The sequence below is a fragment of the Heteronotia binoei genome, chromosome 4 (assembly GCF_032191835.1).
Source record: "Heteronotia binoei isolate CCM8104 ecotype False Entrance Well chromosome 4, APGP_CSIRO_Hbin_v1, whole genome shotgun sequence".
In the NCBI taxonomy this organism is placed as follows: domain Eukaryota; kingdom Metazoa; phylum Chordata; class Lepidosauria; order Squamata; family Gekkonidae; genus Heteronotia; species Heteronotia binoei.
Window position 1 is genome coordinate 68,903,585 of NC_083226.1, and position 20,244 is coordinate 68,923,828.

Below are 20,244 nucleotides of genomic sequence, written 5' to 3' on the forward strand. Positions count from 1 at the left end.
CTAAACGCCTGGACCACATGTACAGGGTTCAGGAAGCAGGTGCTGAGTTTCTATTCACCCACCCACGTCCGAATTCCGTGGTCGTCTCCTCCTCCTCGAAGGCAAGGAAGGTGCACTCCTCCCCACCGGACAAGGAGGGCAGGAAGATCGATGGGATGGGCCGCAAGGTCTATTCAGCGGGGGCACTTGGCATCAAGGTATCCAACTATGCAGCCTGCATGGCCAGGTACCAGTATGCTGTGTGGGAACAGCTTTCCCCCTTCCTCTCTTCACTAAGTGAGGACAAGAAGACGGCGGCAATGAAATTACAAAGGGAAGGTCTCGCTGTAGCCAGACAGCAGCTGGCTGCAGCGAAACATATGGTGGAAGCTTCAGCCAAAGCCATCACATCGGCAGTTTGCATCAGGCGACACTCCTGGCTCAGGTCAACGGCACTGCACCAAGACACCAAGACCTTTATCGAGGACTTACCCTTCGAGGGTGAGGGGCTCTTCAGCACTACGACCGACGCGGCGCTGCAAGAGTTTGATAAGAGCGTCAAGACATCCAGGAACTTGGGGGTCCAGCCTTCCTCTAAGTCTCCGAAGTCGAAACAATGGTCCAAACCCTGGACCAAGAAGCCCTATCAGAAGTTCTCCCCTGAGCAGTGGCGTCCTCGCTCGCAGCAACCTGAACGACCGCCCTACTCCGGCAACGGTAGAAACCGTTATGGGGGCCAGCCTTCTAATAAATCTAAGGGGGCTCGGCCACAGAAGCAGGGGGTTTGACTTCCCGCAAGCACGCGTCATCGCCCCCACTGTCGACCATTCCATTCGCCTACGCCCTTTCCTGCCTGCCTGGGAGTTGATCTCCACAGACAGGTGGGCTCTGTCCATTATACGAGAGGGCTACAAGATAGAGTTTATCCAGACCCCAAACCAGTCCGTGGTAGTTACCACTCCCCCTTCCCCACCTCTGCTGGCGGAGGTGAGCAACCTCCTACAGAAACAAGCCATAGAAGTTGTTCCACCGGAGGCCAGGTTGGGAGGCTTCTACTCCCGCTACTTTCTGGTCCCCAAGAGGGACGGGGGCCTACGGCCTATCATGGACTTGCGGGGTCTGAACAAATTCATTCTATATCAGAAATTCAGAATGGCTACACTGCAAACAATCCTGCCCCTCATCAACCAAGGGGATTGGATGGCGACCCTGGACCTCAGGGATGCTTACTTTCATGTCAGCATCCATCCTGCGTTCAGGCGTTTCCTGCGGTTTGCAGTGGGTGCTCGTCACTTCCAATTCAGGGCCCTGCCGTTTGGACTGTCTACTGCTCCTCGGGTGTTCACGAAGCTGATGAGTGTGGTGGCTGCTCACCTTCGTCTTCAGGGAGTCGTTGTTTTTCCGTACATCGACGACTGGCTTCTCGTGGCAAGGTCGAGGGAGAGTCTAACATCTCATATCGCCATCACTCTGCGCCTTCTCGGCACCCTGGGGTTGCAGGTCAACGTGGAGAAGTCTCATCTCACCCCGTCAAAGACAGTTCAATTCATAGGGGCTCTGTTGGACACAGATCAGCACAGAGCTTTTCTTCCCGCTCAGAGAGCAAAGGACATCATGACCCTAGTACAGCTTCTCCAAAGACGACAGTGGGGCACAGCACAGCAGATCCAGCGGATGCTGGGACTGATGGCTGCGACGACGAGCGTGCTGCGTTTTGCAAGACTGCACATGAGGGGCTTACAACTATGGTTCTTGCGCCATTTTCGCCCTCTCAGAGACTCACCTCGGAAGAGGTTTACCATCCCATCCGAGGCTCTTCAATCCCTGCAATGGTGGGGGTCGGAGGGCAACATCTGCCAAGGGGCTCCCTTTCATCTGCCAACCCCTTCCGTGACTATCGCCACCGATGCTTCCATGTGGGGGTGGGGAGCTCATCTGGAGAACTTATGTGTGGGGGGCAAGTGGCCACTGAAACTCAACCGGTACCACATAAACTACCTGGAACTGCTGGCGGTCCACTTTGCTCTTCGTTCCTTCCGCCCTTTGTTAGCGGGGAAGATAGTGGCATCACTGACGGACAACACCACTGCCATGTGTTATATAAACAGGCAGGGAGGGACAGTGTCTCACAGGCTGTGCTCACTGGCATTAGATCTCTGGAGGGAGTGCCTCCAGTGGGGCATTTTTGTGAAGGCTACGCATCTGCCTGGGGTCCTCAATGTACGGGCAGACTCGCTCAGCAGGGGCGCAGCGTCCCCACACGAATGGGAACTGCAGTGGAAGTTCCTGGAACCGGTGTTCCAACTTTGGGGCTACCCGCAGTTAGACGTCTTCGCCACAGCGCGGAACAAGAAGTGCCCATTGTTTTGTGCCAGAGGGGGTGCGGACCCAGCTTCCCTGGGGGACGGACTCCTTTTCCGGTGGGAGGGCTGGTTCCTGTACATGTTCCCACCCTTACCCCTGTTGACGAGAGTGGTCCACAAGTTAGTGCAGGAGAGGCCACGATGCATTCTGGTGACCCCGTGGTGGCCCCGTCAGAGCTGGTTCCCGATTCTGCTCCAGCAGTCGGAGGGGGTCTTTTACCAGTTTCCGGCGGAACCGGACCTGTTGTCGGCCCAGGGCGGACACGTACTCCATCACAACGTGCCACACCTGAAGCTGACAGCGTGGTTCATCGATCACTAGACTTTTCCACCAGAGTTCAACATGTGCTCCAGAGTAGCAGGAAACCTTCCACCCGTGCCTCTTACGAGAGGAAGTGGAAGAAGTTCAGTGACTTCGTGGCTGGCTCTCCTGTGCCAACCAACTCGGTTGGGCTCCCAAAAATTTTTGAGTTTCTTTTGTCCTTGATCGATGAGGGGTTAGTTTTCTCCTCCGTCAAGGTTTATTTGGCAGCTATTTCTGCCTTCCATGTCTCGGTTGAGGGTCACTCTGTTTTTGCGCACCCACATTCCAAGAGGTTTTTAAAGGGGCTCTTCCGGCTTCATCCCCCCTCGAGATCCCCTCCACAGTTGTGGGACCTGACTTTAGTTTTGGACAAGCTAACTCGCCGTCCCTTTGAACCCATGGCTACATGCTCCCTGCAGCTTTTGTCATGGAAGACTGCGTTTTTAGTGGCCATCACTTCAGCACGCCGTGCGGGGGAGCTCACAGCGATGCGGTGTGACTACCCATACCTTGCCTTTAGGGAGGCCGGAGTTTCTTTGGCCCCGGACATTACCTTTCTCCCGAAAGTGGTTTCCCAGTTTCACCTTAACTTAGAGGTTTGGTTACCCACGTTTTACCCTAGCCCTTCCTCGGACGAGGAACGGAGGCTACATGCACTGGACGTTAAGCGTGCCCTCCTGTTTTATTTAAACCGTTCAAGGGGTTTTCGTAAAGATAACCAGCTTTTTGTCTCCTACTCTGCCCCTAAGTTAGGGTCCAAGATTTCGTCTCAGAGACTTTCCAAGTGGCTTACTGAGACGATCAAACTTTGTTATCTGTTGGCTAAAAAGCCTTTACCTGGACCTGTGCGTGGACACTCCACTAGGGCGATGGCTACGTCGGTGGCATTCCTGAAAGGCGTGTCCCTCTCCGATGTCTGCAAGGCGGCTACCTGGTCTTCTCCGCATGCCTTCATGAAGCATTACGCGCTGGACGTGCATGCTCAGCAGAGGACTCGGTTGGGAGCTGCGGTGCTACAGGCTGTGTCTTCAGGCTGACCGTCTTCCCGCCTCCAGGTATGCTTTGCTTGCTAATCTCCCATGAGTGTGAAGCACAGAGACCACGAAGAAGATAGACAGGTTGCTTACCTGTAACTGTAGATCTTCGAGTGGTCATCTGTGCATTCACACTACCCGCCCTCCTTCCCCACTGCTGACGGTCTCTCTCTCTCCAGAAGGGGGCTTTCAGCGGTCAGGGAGGAACTGGCGGGATTGCCGCGCGGGCGCCGGTGGGCATGCGCAGTGGGTCGCTTGCGCATGCCTGCTGGCGCCTGGCGCGAAAAAATCCCGGGCTTTTGCATATACCGATTCGGGGATCGGCGCAGGCGCACTATCCCATGAGTGTGAATGCACAGATGACCACTCGAAGATCTACAGTTACAGGTAAGCAACCTGTCTTTAGCACTTTTATAGCTCAGCCCACCAATCAGCAAATATGCTAACTCACTGTGACTACAGGCAATTACTGGGCATTGCATCAGCCAGTCCTGTGATCAGTCACATGACCTCATCACTCTGACAGTAGATGACAATAGATGATCTAAGATGCAGTAACTTCTAAAGCTACACAGTTACTGACACCTCTCACTCTTTTCTCCCCATCTTTTTCCTACCATTCTTTCTCTGTCTTTTTCTTTCATTCTGTTTGTCTATCTTCTTTCCTGCCACCTACACATTCATCACCCCTCTCCCAAATATTTTTTAGGGCCTGTTGTATGTCTTCCTTCAATGGACTTTACTGCTAGTCTGACATAAATGTCACTTTATTAGGCCAAGCTATATGTGTCATAAAATGTAACATGAGGTACTAGAGCTTTAAACTTTATAAAGATGATTTCAGGTGCCAAATAGTAATAGCAGGCTTGATTGGATTAGATATGATAAGCAGAGGGGTAGTAGTTTTGGGAGAGCTCTCTCAACCCCACCTACCTCACAGGGTGTCTGTTGTGGGGAGGGGAAGGAAAAGTTTCAGTTTCAGTTTATTTCAATTTATATCCCACCCTTCCCACCGAAGTGGCTCAGGGCAGCTTACAACATATAAGATCTAACATAAATTTTAGATTTAAAATACATCAAGTTACAGCAGTTAAAACAGTAAAATAATAAAATATAGAAAACAAGTGATCTATCAGAATACTACACTACAACCTTCTATAGAGTTTCCAATGCCAGTTAGTTATAGGCCAGCCGGAAGAGGGCTGTCTTACAGGCCCTGCGGAACTGGCCAAGGTCCCGCAGGGCCCTCACCTCTTCCAGCAGCTGGTTCCACCAGTAAGGAGCCGTTACAGAAAAGGCCCTGTCCCTGGTGGATTTTAGACGGGCCTCCTTTGGCCCGGGGATAACATGCAGATTTTGGGAGCCCGATCTCAGTACTCTCTGGGGAACATGTGGGGAGAGATGATCCCTAAGGTAGGCAGGTCCTAGGCCATATAGGGCTTTAAAGGTAATAACCAGCACCTTGTACCGGACTCAGTATATTATTGGCAGCCAGTGCAGACCCTGGAACCCTGGCTGAATGTGCTCCCATCTTGGGAGCCCTAATAACAGCCGGGCAGCGGCATTCTGCACTAACTGCAACTTCTGGGTTCGGCACAGGGGCAACCCCATGTAGAGGGCATTACAGTAGTCCAACCTCGAGGTGACCGTTGCATGAATCACCATTGCTAGATCGTCATGCTCCAGGAAAGGAGCCAACTGCCTCGCCCGCCTAAGATAAAAAAAATGCAGATTTAGCAGTAGCTGCTATTTGAGCCTCCATCGTTAGGGAAGGCTCCAATAGTACCCCCAAACTCTTGACCTTGTGCGCCGCTGTCAGATTATAAGCTGCTGTGAGACTTCAAGTGAAAGGTGGGATATAAATCCTATCTCTTCTTCTCTTCTTCCCCCCGCCCCCTAACATTTGAAACAAACCACTTGTAAAAGTATAGGAGCTAGTATTCTTATTTATGTCATTTCTATTCTGCCTCTGCAGAGTCCTGCTTGAGGTAGCTTACGATTAAAACCATCCCATGATGGATAATGTATTACATGAGTATCACGAGACCCTAATTTTTTCAGTATTTACTTGGAATCATAGAATCGTGGAGTTGAAAGGGATCCCCAGGTTCATCTAGTCCAACCCCCTGCACAATGCAGGAACTTCACAAATTTGTTGTTGTTGTTATTCAGTCGCACAGTCAAGTCTGACTCTGCGACCCCGTGAACAAAGTCATGCCAGGCCCTCCTGTCTTCCACAGAAGTCTGCTCAAATTCATGTTTGTTACATCAGTAACACTGTCCAGCTGTCTCATCTTTTGCCGTCTCCTTCTTCTTTTGCCTTCTGTCTTTCCTAGCATAAGGATCTTCTCCAGGGAATGCTCCCTTCTCATTTGGTGGCCAAAGTATTTGAGCTTCAGCTTCAGCACCTGACCTTCCAGGGAACAGTCTGGGTTGATTTCTCTTAGGATGACTGATTTGATCTTCTTGCAGTCCAAGAGACTCTCCAAGATTTTTCTCCAACACCACATCTCAAAAGCATCTATTCTTCTGCGCTCGGCCTTCCTTGTGGTCCAGCTCTCACAGCCATACATTACTACTGGGAATACCATCGCTTTGACTATACAGACTTCTGTTGGCAGGGTGATATCTCTGCTTTTTTATTATACTGCCCAGGTTCACCATAGCTGTCCTCCCAAGGAGCAAACGTCTTTTAATTTCATGGTTACAGTCACCATTTGCAGTGATCTTGGATCCCAGAAATGTGAAGTCTGTCACTACTTCCATGTCTTCCCTTTCTATTTGGCAAGGTGTGATGTGGCCAGATGCCATGATCTTAGTTTTTGAGTTAGTGTTGAGTTTTTGAGTTAGTGTTGAGTTTCAAGCCTATTTTTGTGCTCTCCTCTTTCACCCTCAACAAGAAGTTCTTTAGGTCTTCCTCACTTTCTGCCATTATAGTAGAGTCATTTGCATATCTGAGGTTGTTGATGTTTTTCCCGGCAATCTTAATTCCTGCTTCTGCTTCATCCAGGCCAGCATTCTGAATGATATACTAAGGACTTGCCACAGTTTTTTGTGATCCACACAATCAAAGGCTTTAGTGGAGTCAATGAAGCAGAAATAGATGTTTATCTGATACTTCTGTGCTTTCTCCATAATCCATTGAATGTTGGCAATTTGATCTCTGGTTCCTCTCCAAAACCCAGCTTGAACTTCTGGTAGTTCCCGATCTACATACTGCTGAAGCCCAGCTTGTAGGATCTTTAACCTGACCTTGCTGGCATGTGAAATGAGTGCAATGGTGTGATAGTTCGAACATTCTTTGGCATTACCCTTCTTTGGGATTGGAATATAAACTGATCTTTTCCAATTCTGTGGCCACTGTTGCATTTTCTAAATTTGTTGACATATGTGTGCATCAGTTTAACAGCATCATCTTTTAGGACTTTGAATAGCTCAACTGGGATACCATCATCTCCGTTCGCTTTGTTGTTAGTAATGCTTTCTAAGGCCCCTTTGACTTCACACTCCAGGATGTCTGGCTTGATGTCAGCAATTTCACTGTCATGGTTGTCCAGGACATTGAGATCCTTCTTATATAATTCTTCTGTGTATTCTTGCCACCTCTTCCTGATCTCTTCTGCTTCTATTAGGTCTCTACCGTTTTTATCCTTTATCATGGCCATCTTTGCACAAAATGTTCCCTTGATTTCTCCAATTTTCTTGAAGAGATCTCTTGTCCTTCCAATTCTATTATTTTCCTCTATCGCTGTGCATTGTTCCTTCAGGAAGGCCTCCTTATCTCTCCTTGCTGTTCTCTGGAAATCTGCATTCAGTTTGGTGAATTTTTCCTTTTCACCTTTGCCTTTCGCTTTCCTTCTTTCTTCAGCTATTTGTAAAGCCTTATAAGAGAGCGACTTTGCTTTCTTGCATTTCTTTTTCTTTGGGATGGTGCTGATTGCTGCCTTCTGTACAATGTCACAAACCTCCGCCCATAGTTCTTCAGGCACTCTATCTATGAACTCTAGTTCCTTAAACCTATTCTTCACCTCCACTGTATATTCATAAGGGATGTGATCAAGGTCAAACCTGAATGGCCTAATGGCTTCCCCAGTTTTCTTCAGTTTAAGCCTGAATTTTGCAATGAGTAGCTGATGATCTGAATTTTGCAATGAGTAGCCACAGTCAGCTCCAGGTCTTGTTTTTGCTGGCTGTAAGGAGTTTCTCCATCTTTGACTGCAGAGTATATAATCAGTCTGATTTCTGTGTTGCCCATCAGGTGATGTCCATGTGTAGAATTGCCTTTTAGGTTGTTGGAAGAGGGTGTTCACTATGACCAGCTTGTTCTTTTGACAGAACCTTATTAGCATTTGTCCGGGTTCATTTTGTTACCCAAGGCCAAACTTGTCAGTTGTTCTGTTTACCTTTTGACTTCCTACTTTGGCATTCCAGTCCCCTATGATGAGGAGGACATCTTTTTTTGGTGTTAATTCTAGAAGGTATTGCAGATCTTCATAGAACTGGTCCACTTCAGCCTCTTCTGCATCAGTGATTGGGGCATAGACTTGGATTACTGTGATATTGAATGGTTTGCCTTGGATACGGACCGAGATCATTCTGTCATTTTTGAGATTGTATCCCATTACTGCCTTCCTCATTCTCTTGTTAACTATAAAGGCCACACCATTTCTTCTTTGGGACTCTTGGCCACAATAATAGATGTAGTGATCCTCTGAGTTGAATTCACCCATTCCCATCCATTTTAGTTCACTGATTCCCAAGATTTCGATGTTCAGTCTTGCCATCTCTTGTTTGACAACATCCAGCTTACCTTGATTCATAGATCTTACATTCCATGTTCCAATGCAGTATTGTTCTTTGCAGCATCGGACTGTTCTTTCACAATCAGACACATCCACAGCTGAGCGTCCTTTCAGCTTTGGCCCAGCCACTTCACTCTTTCTGTGGTTACTTGAACGTCTTCCCCAGTAGCATATTGGGCACCTTCTGACCTGAGGGGCTCATCTTCCAGTCCCATATCTTTTAGCCTTTTGATACTGTCCATGAGGTTTTCTTGGCATGGATACTGGAGTGGGTTGCCATTTCCTTCTCCAGTGGATCACATTTTGTCTGTGTTCTCAGCTGTGGCCTGTCCATCTTGGGTGGCCCTGCATGGCATAGTCCACAGCCTCACTGAAACGTGCAAGCCCTCTCGCCACGTCAAGGCAGCAATCCAATCATGAATGCCTCCCCCTAAGTTCATAGGATCAACATTGCTGTTAGATGGCCATCTAGTCTCTCTTTAAAAACCTCCAAGGAAAGAGAGCCCACCACCTTCCCAAGGAAACCTGTTCCACCGAGGAACCATTCTCTCAGGAAGTTCTTCCTAATGTTGAGCCAGAAACTCTTCTGATTTAATTTCAACCCATTGGTAATGGTCCTGGGGCAACAGAAAACAATTCTACAGTCTCCTCTATATGACAGCTCTTCAAGTACTTGAAGATGGTGATCCATATCATTTCTCAGCTGCCTTCTCTCCAGGCTAAACATGCCCAGCAACCTTTCTTCATAGGACTTGGTCTCCAGACCCCTCACCATCTTTGTCACTGCCCTCTGGACCTGCTCTAGCTTGTATATATCCTTCTTAACATGCAGTGCCCAAACTGAACCCAATACACCAGGTGAGGTCTTACCAGAGCAGAGTAAAATGATACCATCACTTCACATAATCTGGACACTATACTTCTGTTGATACAGCCAATATTGCATTTGCCTTTTTAGCCACCACATCACACTGTTGATTCATGTTCAGCTTATGGTCCGCTAAGACCCCTAGATTCTTTTTGCATATACTACTGCCAAGACAAGTCTCCCCCATCCTAGTATTATGCATTGGATTTGTCCTGCCTAAATGCAGAACTTTACATTTTTTCCTCCTAAAATTCATTGTATTGGTTTTAGCTCAGTTTTCCAGCCTGTAAAGATCATCCTGTATCCTGTTTCTGTCTTCTACTGTATTTGTAACTCCTCTCAATTTAGTATCATCTGCAAATTTAATAAAGCATTCCCTCTATTCCTTCATCCGAAGGAATAATTTTATACTTAAGCATATAAACATTTTTTTTTCAGAAATATCTTAATGTCTATGTCACAACAGGCAGAGTTGACTGAAATTGAATCCAGCAAAGATGGAGGTTCTGTGCCTAAGCCATGGCACTCTGGGAAGGGAGATCCCTTTACAAACCTTTGATGGGGCACCTTTAGTGCCAGCTTCTTGGGTCAAGAGTCACAATCACAGAACCTTTATTGGCATAGCAACATCAAATGAAGGAAGCAGGAAAAAAAGTGGTTAATTAAACATTCTAAAAAGACTTCTCCTCTTATAATCACAGTAAAGGAAGTCTGCCACCACTTTGATGGTTTCAGCCTTATTTGAGGCTAGTAAGCTTAATATCTTGCTTCCATCAGATTTACCCTCCAGGGTCAAGAGTCAGGGTGTGCTCCTGGAGCCTTCATTAACTATGGAGGCCCAAGTGGCAGTCATTGCCAAATCTGCATTCTTTCATCTCTGGCGGGTAAGACAGCTGGTCCCATACCTAGAACACAGTGACTTGGCAACAGTGATCCATGCTACGGTCATCTCAAGAATAGACTACTGTAACGCCCTCTACATGGGGCTGCCCTTGATGCAAATTCAGAAGCTGCAACTGGTTGTTAATGGAGCTATCTTTATGGGAACACATTCAACCTGCACTGGAATCATTGCACTGGTAGCCTCTGGTGTTCCGGGTTCACTTCAAGGTGCTGGTTATCATATTTAAACCCCTATATGACTACCTCTGGAACTGCCTTTCCCCCTATGAGCCTCAGAGAGCACTCTGATCAAACTCACAAAATCTCCTCATGATCCCTGGGCCAAAAGAAGCGTGACTGTTCTCCACTAGAGCTAGAGCCTTTTGGTGGCAGCCTGTCCTGTGGAAAGCCCTCCCTGAAAACATCAGGGCCCTGTGGCACCTGCCACAATTTCTCATGGCCTGCAAGACAGAATTGTTTAAACTCATGTTTAATATCTAACGGGGAGGTGACCACTACTCTACTATCCCACAGCATTGGTATTTTAACTCATCCCAGTATAAATGTAGAGTGCCAAACAACATCTAACAATCTAGTGTTCAATAAGAACTAATCATGCCATCTTGTATTCTGGGGAATGAAACTGAAACAGAATGGAATGTTCTGAACTGTACGATATTGTATAAAATGTTGTAATGACTTTATTGCAATTCTATTTTAGCACTATGTTGTTTTAACTGTTGTTAGCCACTCTAAGCCCGTCAGGAAAGGGCAGGATTCAAATGTAATTAAAATAAATAAATACATAAAATTAATTATAATAGGGTTTTTTTTAAATTAGATGATGAAAACAAGCCAGTTTATATCATTACAACCCTGGATAATTCAACAGATGATCTTCTAGCACTCGAATATGTAAAGGTAAGGAAAAAAGAGGCCTTAAAATATCCTGCCAGGATACTTTAAATTTATTTATATGAAAATGTAGTGGCTTGTAAATGTTTAGCTGAAGTTTATTGTATAAAATGCTAATATAACTCCAAACATGCCTTTTGGTTATATTTAAGGGATGTCAGGCAGATACTGAAGTAGACTTACCAGTATGTTGAAGAGCATCTTGTAAAACAATGATATAATAGTGAGAAAGATGTAGAATGATTTCTGTATGTTTTTGATATAGCTATGTTTTATATTAAACTGCATTTGCACTATTTAATTGGCTTTTCTGCCCTTCGAGAACAGGCAGATATTAATGCCCCAGAACTGAAAACTACCTATAAGAATGTTCTACAGTTGATAAAGGTAATACATTTTATCTTTTTCTGTATCATTGCTGTATCTAGGAAGTTCATTTCAAACAAATTCTTACTATGCTTGTTTTCCTATTAGGTGAATTTTTCTTCTTTAGATGTACATTTACATACAGAAGCACTTCTGAGTACTATGAATTTCTTAAATAATCTTCTGCCAAAAGAAGAGGCAAGTACAACAGAGATTATTCAGGAAAAAGAGGAAAAGAGGGAAGTTCTTAAGAAAATAAGTAAGTTCCTTTAGATTCAAATTCTTGCTTTTCTAACTTCTTTCCAAACTAATTTTAGATGTGCAGCTCTTGAAAACATCTTAATAGTTTTCATTTTCAGACAGCTCAATATGGTTGCACAAATATTTCTACCAGTATATAGAACTTGAGTAATGCTCATACGTCCAAACTGTCATCTGAGAAATTAAGATTTATACTTTCTTAAAAGTGAAATACTGAAAGCGCAATCACAGAAGCCGAAGTGGCTCCATGGACAGCTCTCTAAAGACTTGAGAAATAAAAAAGACTCCTTTAGGAATTGGAAGGAGAGCCTTATAACCAAGGATAAATATAAACAAATCACCAGTGCTTGTAGAGAAAAAGTTAGGAAAGCTAAAACTCAGTATCGGCTTAGGGTGGCCAAAGATGCTAAAAACAACAAAAAAGGGTTATTTTCTTATGTTCAGAGTAAGAAAAAGAGCAAGGACATGGTAGGCCCATTGTGAGGGCAAGGAAGTGAAATTGTAACAGGTAATGAAGAGAAGGTGGAACTGCTCAATTCCTGCTTTTCCTCAATCTTCTCTTCTGAGGGAAATGGTGCTCAACATGGCAAAAACAGAACATATAAGGAGGGTATGAAGTTCCAACCTAGGATCAGCATGGGGTAGTACATAAACACCTAGTTTCTTTAAATGAAACAAAGTCCTCAGGGCCAGATGAATTGCATCCAAGGGTTCTAAAAGAGTTTGCGGATGTAATTTCTGAGCCTCTGGCTATTATTTTTGAGAATTCTTGAAGAACAAGAGAGGTGCCGAAAGATTGGAGGCGGGCGAATGTTGTCTCCATCTTCAAGAAGGGGAAAAAAGAGGATCCGGGTAACTACCGACCTTTCAGCTTGACGTCTATACCTGGAAAAGTTTTAGAACAAATCATCAAACACTCGGTCCTGGAACATTTAGAAAGGATGGATGTAATTACTAAGAGCCAGCATGGTTTTCTCAAGAACAAGTCATGTCAGACTAACCTGATCTCTTTTTTTGAGAAAGTGACTACCTTGCTGTTCCAGGGGAATGCTGCAGACATCATTTATCTTGATTTCAGTAAGGCTTTTGATAGAGTTCCACATACTATCCCTGTTGACAAGTTGGTAAAATGTGGTTTGGATCTTGTTACTGTTAGGTGGATCTGTAACTGGTTGACAGATCGCACCCAAAGAGTGCTTGTGAATGGAGAGGAGTGACAAGTGGAGTACCTCAAGGGGTGGGGCGATCCTGGATTTGGTCCTAAGTAATGCCCAAGACTTGGTGAGAGAAGTAAAAGTAATCACACCGCCTCCATTCCTGAGGACTGGAAGGTAGCAAATGTCACCCCCATCTTTAAAAAGGGTTCCAGAGGAGATCCAGGAAATTACAGGCCAGTCAGTCTGATTTCAATACTGGGAAAGTTGGTAGAAACCGTTATCAAGGACAGAATGAGTAGGCACACTGATGAACACGAGTTATTGAAAAAGACTCAGCATGGGTTCTATAAGGGAAGATCCTGCCTCAGTAACCTGTTACATTTCTTTGAGGGGATGAACAAACATGTGGACAAAGGAGACCCAATAGATGTTGTTTACCTTGACTTCCAGAAAGCTTTTGATAAAGTTCCTCATCAAAGGCTCCTTAGTAAGCTTGAGAGTCATGGAGTAAAAGGACAGGTCCTCTTGTGGATCAAAAACTGGCTAATTAATAGGAAGCAGAGAGTGAGTATAAATGGGCAGTCTTCACAGTGGAGGACGGTAAGCAGTGGGGTGCTGCAAGGCTCAGTACTGGGTCCCATACTCTTTAACTTGTTCAAAAATGATTTGGAGTTGGGAGTAAGCAGTGAAGTAGCCAAGTTTGCAGATGACACTAAATTGTTCAGTGTGGTGAGAACTAGAGAGGATTGTGAGGCACTCCAAAGGGATCTGTTGAGGATGGGTGAGTGGGCGTCTACGTGGCAGATGAGATTCAATGTGGCCAAGTGCAAAGTAATGCACATTGGGGCCAAGAATCCCAGCTACAAATACAAGTTGATGGGGTGTGAACTGGCAGAGACTGAACAAGAGAGAGATCTTGGGGTCGTGGTAGATAACTCACTGAAAATGTCAAGACAGTGTGCGATTGCAATAAAAAAGGCCAACGCCATGCTGGGAATTATTAGGAAGGGAATTGAAAACAAATCAGCCAGTATCATAATACTGCTGTATAAATCGATGGTGTAGTCTCATTTGGAATACTGTGTACAATTCTGGTTGCCACACCTCAAAAAGGATATTATAGCATTGGAAAAAGTTCAGAAAAGGGCAACTAGAATGATTAAAGGGTTGGAACACTTTCCCTATGAAGAAAGGTTAAAATGCTTCGGGCTCTTTAGTTTGGAGAAACGTCGACTGCGAGGTGACATGATAGAGGTTTACAAGATTATGCATGGGATGGAGAAAATAGAGAAAGAAGACTTTGAGATTCAGAGTGAAGGGTGGGGTATAAATCCAATATCTTCATCTTCTTCATGTTCATTTGGATTTATACCCCACCCTTCACTCTGAATCTCAAAGTCTCAGAGCAGCTTACAATCTCCTTTACACCTTCCTCCCCCACAACAGAAATCCTGTGAGGTAGGCAGGGCTCTCACAGAAGCTGCCCTTTCAAGGACAGCTCTGTGAGAGCCATAGCTGACCCAAGGTCATTCCAACAGCTGCAAATGGAGGAGTGGGGAATCAAACCCCTTTCTCCCAGATAAAAGTCCACATACTTAACCACTACACCAAACTGGCTCTCGTTCGGGTGGGAACAGAGCCTGAGCCCTGCTGTGCTGAGGTAGAATTTTAGAAACTTGTAGAAAACTATCTTGCAACTTCTCCATGTGTGCAAGCACAGAAGACAATTGATGAATATCAGTTACAGGTAAATGCAACCATATTTTACCAATAATTCTACAGTGATCTCACAAGATTACATAGTAATCTGTTGCGGGAAAATGCCGAGCTGAGCTGCTTCTTATAAAGGGAGCAGGCTGGAACTTCTGTTCGGGGTAGTGGAAGGCAAATTAATGCCTACTGCCTACTTTTCTCAGTCAGAGATTAGTCCATGATATGCACAGAAAATTTTGAGGTGATTTATCTTGGCTGAAAGGGAGTCCCGGGGGGGCTCCTTTGAGGCTTTGAGGGGTTTCCGGAGAAGAGTTGCATTTTCATCATCTGCAGAAGTTTCCAGAGTCATTTATTTGACATAAGCTCGACAGAATCCTAACCTTCTTGGACATCACTAAACATACCGGTGTGGATCTGGATAATTTGCAGAAAAGGTACAGATTACTATCTTTCAACCCGGGAGTATTTAAAGTTAAACAGAATAAATTCAAAAGGTGGGAATTGGAAATCTAGAAAGCTTGGAAGAAGAAGGGATGAAGAGGTGAAATTTGGACTTTTTAAAGTTAAAGGACCGCGCTAAAAAGTGAGAAGGAATTTGTTTGGTCTACTTGCGGTTTTGAAAAAAAGAACACCATCGTCACAGACCAGCATACACAGTCAACACAGGAAGTATGTCAAGTATCGTGAGATCTCTCTACCAGCGAAAACAGGATTTGGTGGCAAGTAAAGCAGGAAGTATTAGATGAAAAGCCTACTCTAGGACTATAATACCATAGAAAAACATCGGCGGCCATTGCAAGGAGGTCAAAATTAAAATAATAATTTTAAGGTGTTCGGAACATTAATAATTTTTGGAAATAGTTGAGATGGTGATGAAAGGACAAACACTATAGGACATTATTGTCAATATTGGATTTTAGAAGCTTTTAAAGGAAATTTTTTTAAAAAGGGAAGTAGAAAGTCGCAACCGCCATTTTGAAAGAAATAAAAATTTTAAAAATTAATATCTCAGTCTAGGGGTCTCTGAGGACGGCGAAATTAGGCTTGTTGGAAAAAGCAAGCTCTAATATTTTGAATTTGATAGTTAAATTTTAAATTGGTGAGATCAAAATTTTTGGAATTTTTAAATGTCAGAGCATAAGCAAACCCGTACAAGGGAAACCTCTCTGTAGAAAATGCAGGAACAATTAGAGGCAATGGAGGCTAGAATGATGAAAGGTATGAAGGACATGATAACTGCCTCTAAGAAAGAAATTATAGAAGAGATTAAAAAAGATATTGAGGATCTCAGAAATGAGACTGAGGAAACATTTTAAGAAAGTGCAGGAGGTAGAAGGGAGAATGAAAGTACATCACCTTGTTGAAAATATAGGAAAAAGTGGCAATCCATTACTGCAAATTGATGGAGACTCAGATATGTCTGAGAGGAATACCTGAAAAGGAAGAGAGTGACTCGAAAGAATATATAATAAAAATAATTGCAGAATTTTTGGAGGAAGATCCTGAAGAGACTAAAAATATGTATGACTATATGTATAGAGTGAACTCATTCTATGCCCAAAAAAATAATCTACCAAGAGATGTGGTCATAAGATATATGACAAAGGAAATGGTGGGAAAGATTATGAACAAAAACTTTGAAAAGACATTGATAGTGGCAGGTAGCAGAGTAAGAATCATGAAGGAATTACCAAGGCAAGTGATAAATGACAGAAGAACATACAAAAAAATGACAGAGAAATTACAGGACAATGAAATGAGGTATAGATAGATAATACCTGAAGATTTGAGCTTTGAACTTCAGGGAAAAAGAACCACAATTACAAATGAACAGGAATTGCGTAGCTTTTATGAAGAACATAAAGAATTTGCACCATGATGGATTACAAATTATTATCTTGGAATGTAAATGGACTAAATTCACCACAAAAAAGAAGGGCAACATTTCATTGGATTAAAAAGCAAAATTATAATATAGTTTGGGATTGTATGCGCCAAATGGAGCAAAAGATCTATTTTTTTAAGGATATTACACAACAACTTGATCAAGTTTTGATAATGGGGGACTTTAATGGAACAATTCAGAATGCATTGGATAGATCTGGACAAAAATAAAATAATGAAGAGGGAAAATTGCCAACATCTTTTTTTGAACTGGTTAAACAAGAAAATCTGGAAGATATATGGAGGAAATTTAATCCTGATGTACGGGACTATACTTTTTTTTCAGCAAGACATAATTATTTCTCTAGAATTGACATGTTGTGGGGGACTAAAGATTTGGGCCTTATAACAAAGAAAATTGAGATTTTGCCTAAAATAGGAGCTGATCATAACCCAATAATGTGGATTACAAATTCGTTGAAAAAATCAAGAAGATGGAGATTAAATGAAGATTTACTACAGAATAAAGAAATAGTGACATCTCTAGAAAATGAGACCAAAGCTTTCTTCCAAATAAACGACAGAGAAGATATTGAATTCCAGGCGGTGTGGGATGCCTATAAGGCAGTAATGAGAGGAATACTGATAACATTGAACAACAAAGATAAGAGGGCAAAAGATAAACAGATGTTGGACGTTCAAAATGAAATAAAGAAAAAAGAAGGTGAATTAAGGAAAAGGCCAGGGAGAAAGAAAATTATGAGGGAGATTACAATACTACAAACACAAATGAGACATTTGTTAAATAAAGAATTGGAATGGAATTTGAAAAAATTACAGCAGAAGTCTTTTGAAGGAGCAAATAAACCTGGAAAGTACCTGGCCTGGCAATTGAATAAGAAGAGAGAAAGTAAAATTATTAGTAAGATTGTGGTGGATGGAAGAGAGATGGTGGATCAAAAAGGAATAAAAAGAATTTTTTTAAAATATTATGCTAAACTATTTAAGGGTGTTAAAATAAAGAAAGAAAAGATAGAACTATATTAACAAAATATTAAAATAGCACCCTTAACAGAAAATATGAAAAAAAGTTTTGAATGCCCCAATTGAAAGAATAGAGATTGAAACAGCGATCAATGCAATGAATATTGGAAAGGCTCCTGGGCCAGATGGATATACAGCTAAGTTTTTTAAATTATTTAAAGAAGAATTAATAACGAAGCTCCAAAAATTGATGAACATGATAAGATTAAAAGGCAAAATGCCAAATACATGGAAGCAAGCAGTAATTTCGTTAATTCCAAAAGAAGATAGAGATGTCATGAATGTAAAAAATTATAGACCGATTTCATTATTGAATAATGACTATAAAATATACACAAGAATACTGGCAGAACGACTTAAGCAATATTTGATAAACTTTATAAAGGAAGATCAAGCAGGATTTCTCCCCAAAAGACAGATAAGAGACAATATTAGGACTGTTGTAAATACTGTAGAATATTATGAAAGACATCCAGAAAAAGAAGTAGCATTATTCTTTGCGGATGCAGAGAAAGCATTTGACAATTTAAACTGGGACTTTATGTTTGCAGTAATGGATAAGATGGAGCTTGGAGAAAGCTTTATAAGAATGATAAAAGCAATATATTCTGAACAAAGGGCAAGGCTGTGTGTTAATGCAGATCTTACAGACGAAATGAAAATCAGCAAAGGTACTAGACAAGGCTGCCTGCTTTTACCATTGTTGTTCATAATGACACTTGAAATTTTATTGATGCAGATTCAAGAAGAAAAAGATCTAGAAGGATTACAAATAAAAGGATTTACTTATAAATATAGAGCATTTGCAGATGATATAATGTTTATAAATGAAAATCCAACTCAAGTAACACCCTTGCTGTTAGCAAAAATACAAGAATATGGAGAATTGGCGGGATTTTATATAACTAAAGAAAAATCAAAAATTCTATGTAAGCATATGCAAGTAAGTAAACAAAAGGAGTTACAAAAGTTAACGGGTTGTGAAGTTACTTCGAAGGTAAAATATTTGGGTGTGGACATAACAATGAAGAATATTGATTTGTTTAAAAATAATTATGAGAAGCTATGGCGTAAAATGGATGAAGATATGATAAAATGGAATAAACTTAATTTCTCATTACTGGGAAGAATAGCTGCAATTAAAATGAACATTTTACCAAGAATAATGTATTTATTTCAAACTATTCCGATTGTGAAAGACAGCAAACAGTTTAGCAGATGGCAGAGGAAGATTTCAGAATTTGTGTGGGCTGGGAAGAAACCAAGGATCAAAATGAAAATTTTAACAGATGCAAAAGAGAAAGGAGGATTCCAATTACCAGATTTAAAACTATATCATGAAGCAGTCTGCTTACTGTGGATAAAAGAATGGGTGATGCTACTAAATAGAAAAATTTTGGCGTTGGAAGGTCATGGAAATAAATTCGGCTGGCACGCATATATGTCTCTCGGCTTGACTTCACGAATGAAGATTTAGGAAGGATGCAGTAGTCCACGTCTGCTGCAGGCTCGCTGGTGGCTGACAAAACCAATGCGGGACAGGCAGATCCGGCCACAGTGGCTGCAGGCAAAAGTCTTATTTGGGGTTGGTGCTGTAGCAGTGCAATTCTTCCTCAATCTCCTTTTGTCCTCAAGACCAGCTATGCGTGCGTTCTCAAAGGAAGAGATAGCCTGGTGGATGGTGTGTCTCCAAGCTTTGCGATCTGAGGCTAGGTCAGACCACTGGTGATGGTTAATGCAAGAGGTGCCAAGGGATTTCTTCAAGGAGTCCTTGTACCTCTTCTTTGGTGCCCCTCTATTTCGATGGCCGGTGGAAAGTTCGCCATACAGAGCAATCTTGGGAAGGCGGTGGTTTTCCATCCTAGAAATATGCCCTGCCCAGCGCAGCTGCGTCTTCAACAGCAGTGCCTCGATGCTTGTAACCTCCGCCCGCTTGAGGACTTCAGTGTTGGTCACAAAGTCACTCCAGTGGATGTTGAGGATGGTGCGAAGGCAGCGCTGATGAAAGCGCTCAAGGAGTCGCAGGTGATGACGGTATAAAACCCACGATTCGGAGCCGTAGATGAGGGTTGTCATCACAACCGCTTTGTAAACATTGATCTTTGTGCCTTTTTTCAGATGCTTGTTGCTCCACACTCTTTTGTGCAGTCGGCCAAATGCACGGTTTGCCTTTGCCAGCCTGTTGTCAATCTCCTTGTCCATCTTGGCTTCTGAGGAGATGATGCACCCCAGGTAGCTGAACTACTGGACTGTCTTCAGAACTGATTCACCCACAGTGATGCAGGGAGGGTGATAATCTTCCTGGGGTGCAGGCTGGCGGAGAACTTCTGTCTTCTTCAGACTAACTTCTAGGCCGAATAGCTTGGCAGCCTCTGCAAAGCAGGACGTCATATGCTGCAGAGCTGATACCGAGTGGGAGACGAGTGCAGCATCATCAGCAAACAGTAGCTCTCGGATAAGTTTTTCCATTGTCTTGCAGTGAGCCTTTAGTCGCCTCAGGTTGAACAGGCTGCCATCGGTGCGATAGCGGATGTAGACACCATCGTCATCATCTAGATCTACTGCGGCTCTTTGAAGCATCATGCTAAAGAAGATCGTAAAGAGAGTTGGCGTGAGAACTCAGCCTTGCTTTACACCTGTGCCTATTGGGAAGGGCTCCGAGAGGTCGTTGC

General features: G+C 43.4%; 1 protein-coding gene across 2 annotated transcripts in view; it reads left to right on the forward strand.

Moving 5' to 3' along the window:
- The window catches only part of VPS13A (vacuolar protein sorting 13 homolog A), a 313,415-nt gene that overhangs the window by 113,334 nt on the left and 179,837 nt on the right, over positions 1–20,244 (forward strand). For both annotated transcript variants that reach the window (XM_060237484.1, XM_060237485.1), the window contains exons 27-29: positions 11,074–11,153; positions 11,475–11,534; positions 11,622–11,772. In XM_060237484.1, coding sequence (XP_060093467.1) covers positions 11,074–11,153; positions 11,475–11,534; positions 11,622–11,772 — 291 coding nt within the window. The remainder of the gene's footprint in view (positions 1–11,073; positions 11,154–11,474; positions 11,535–11,621; positions 11,773–20,244) is intronic.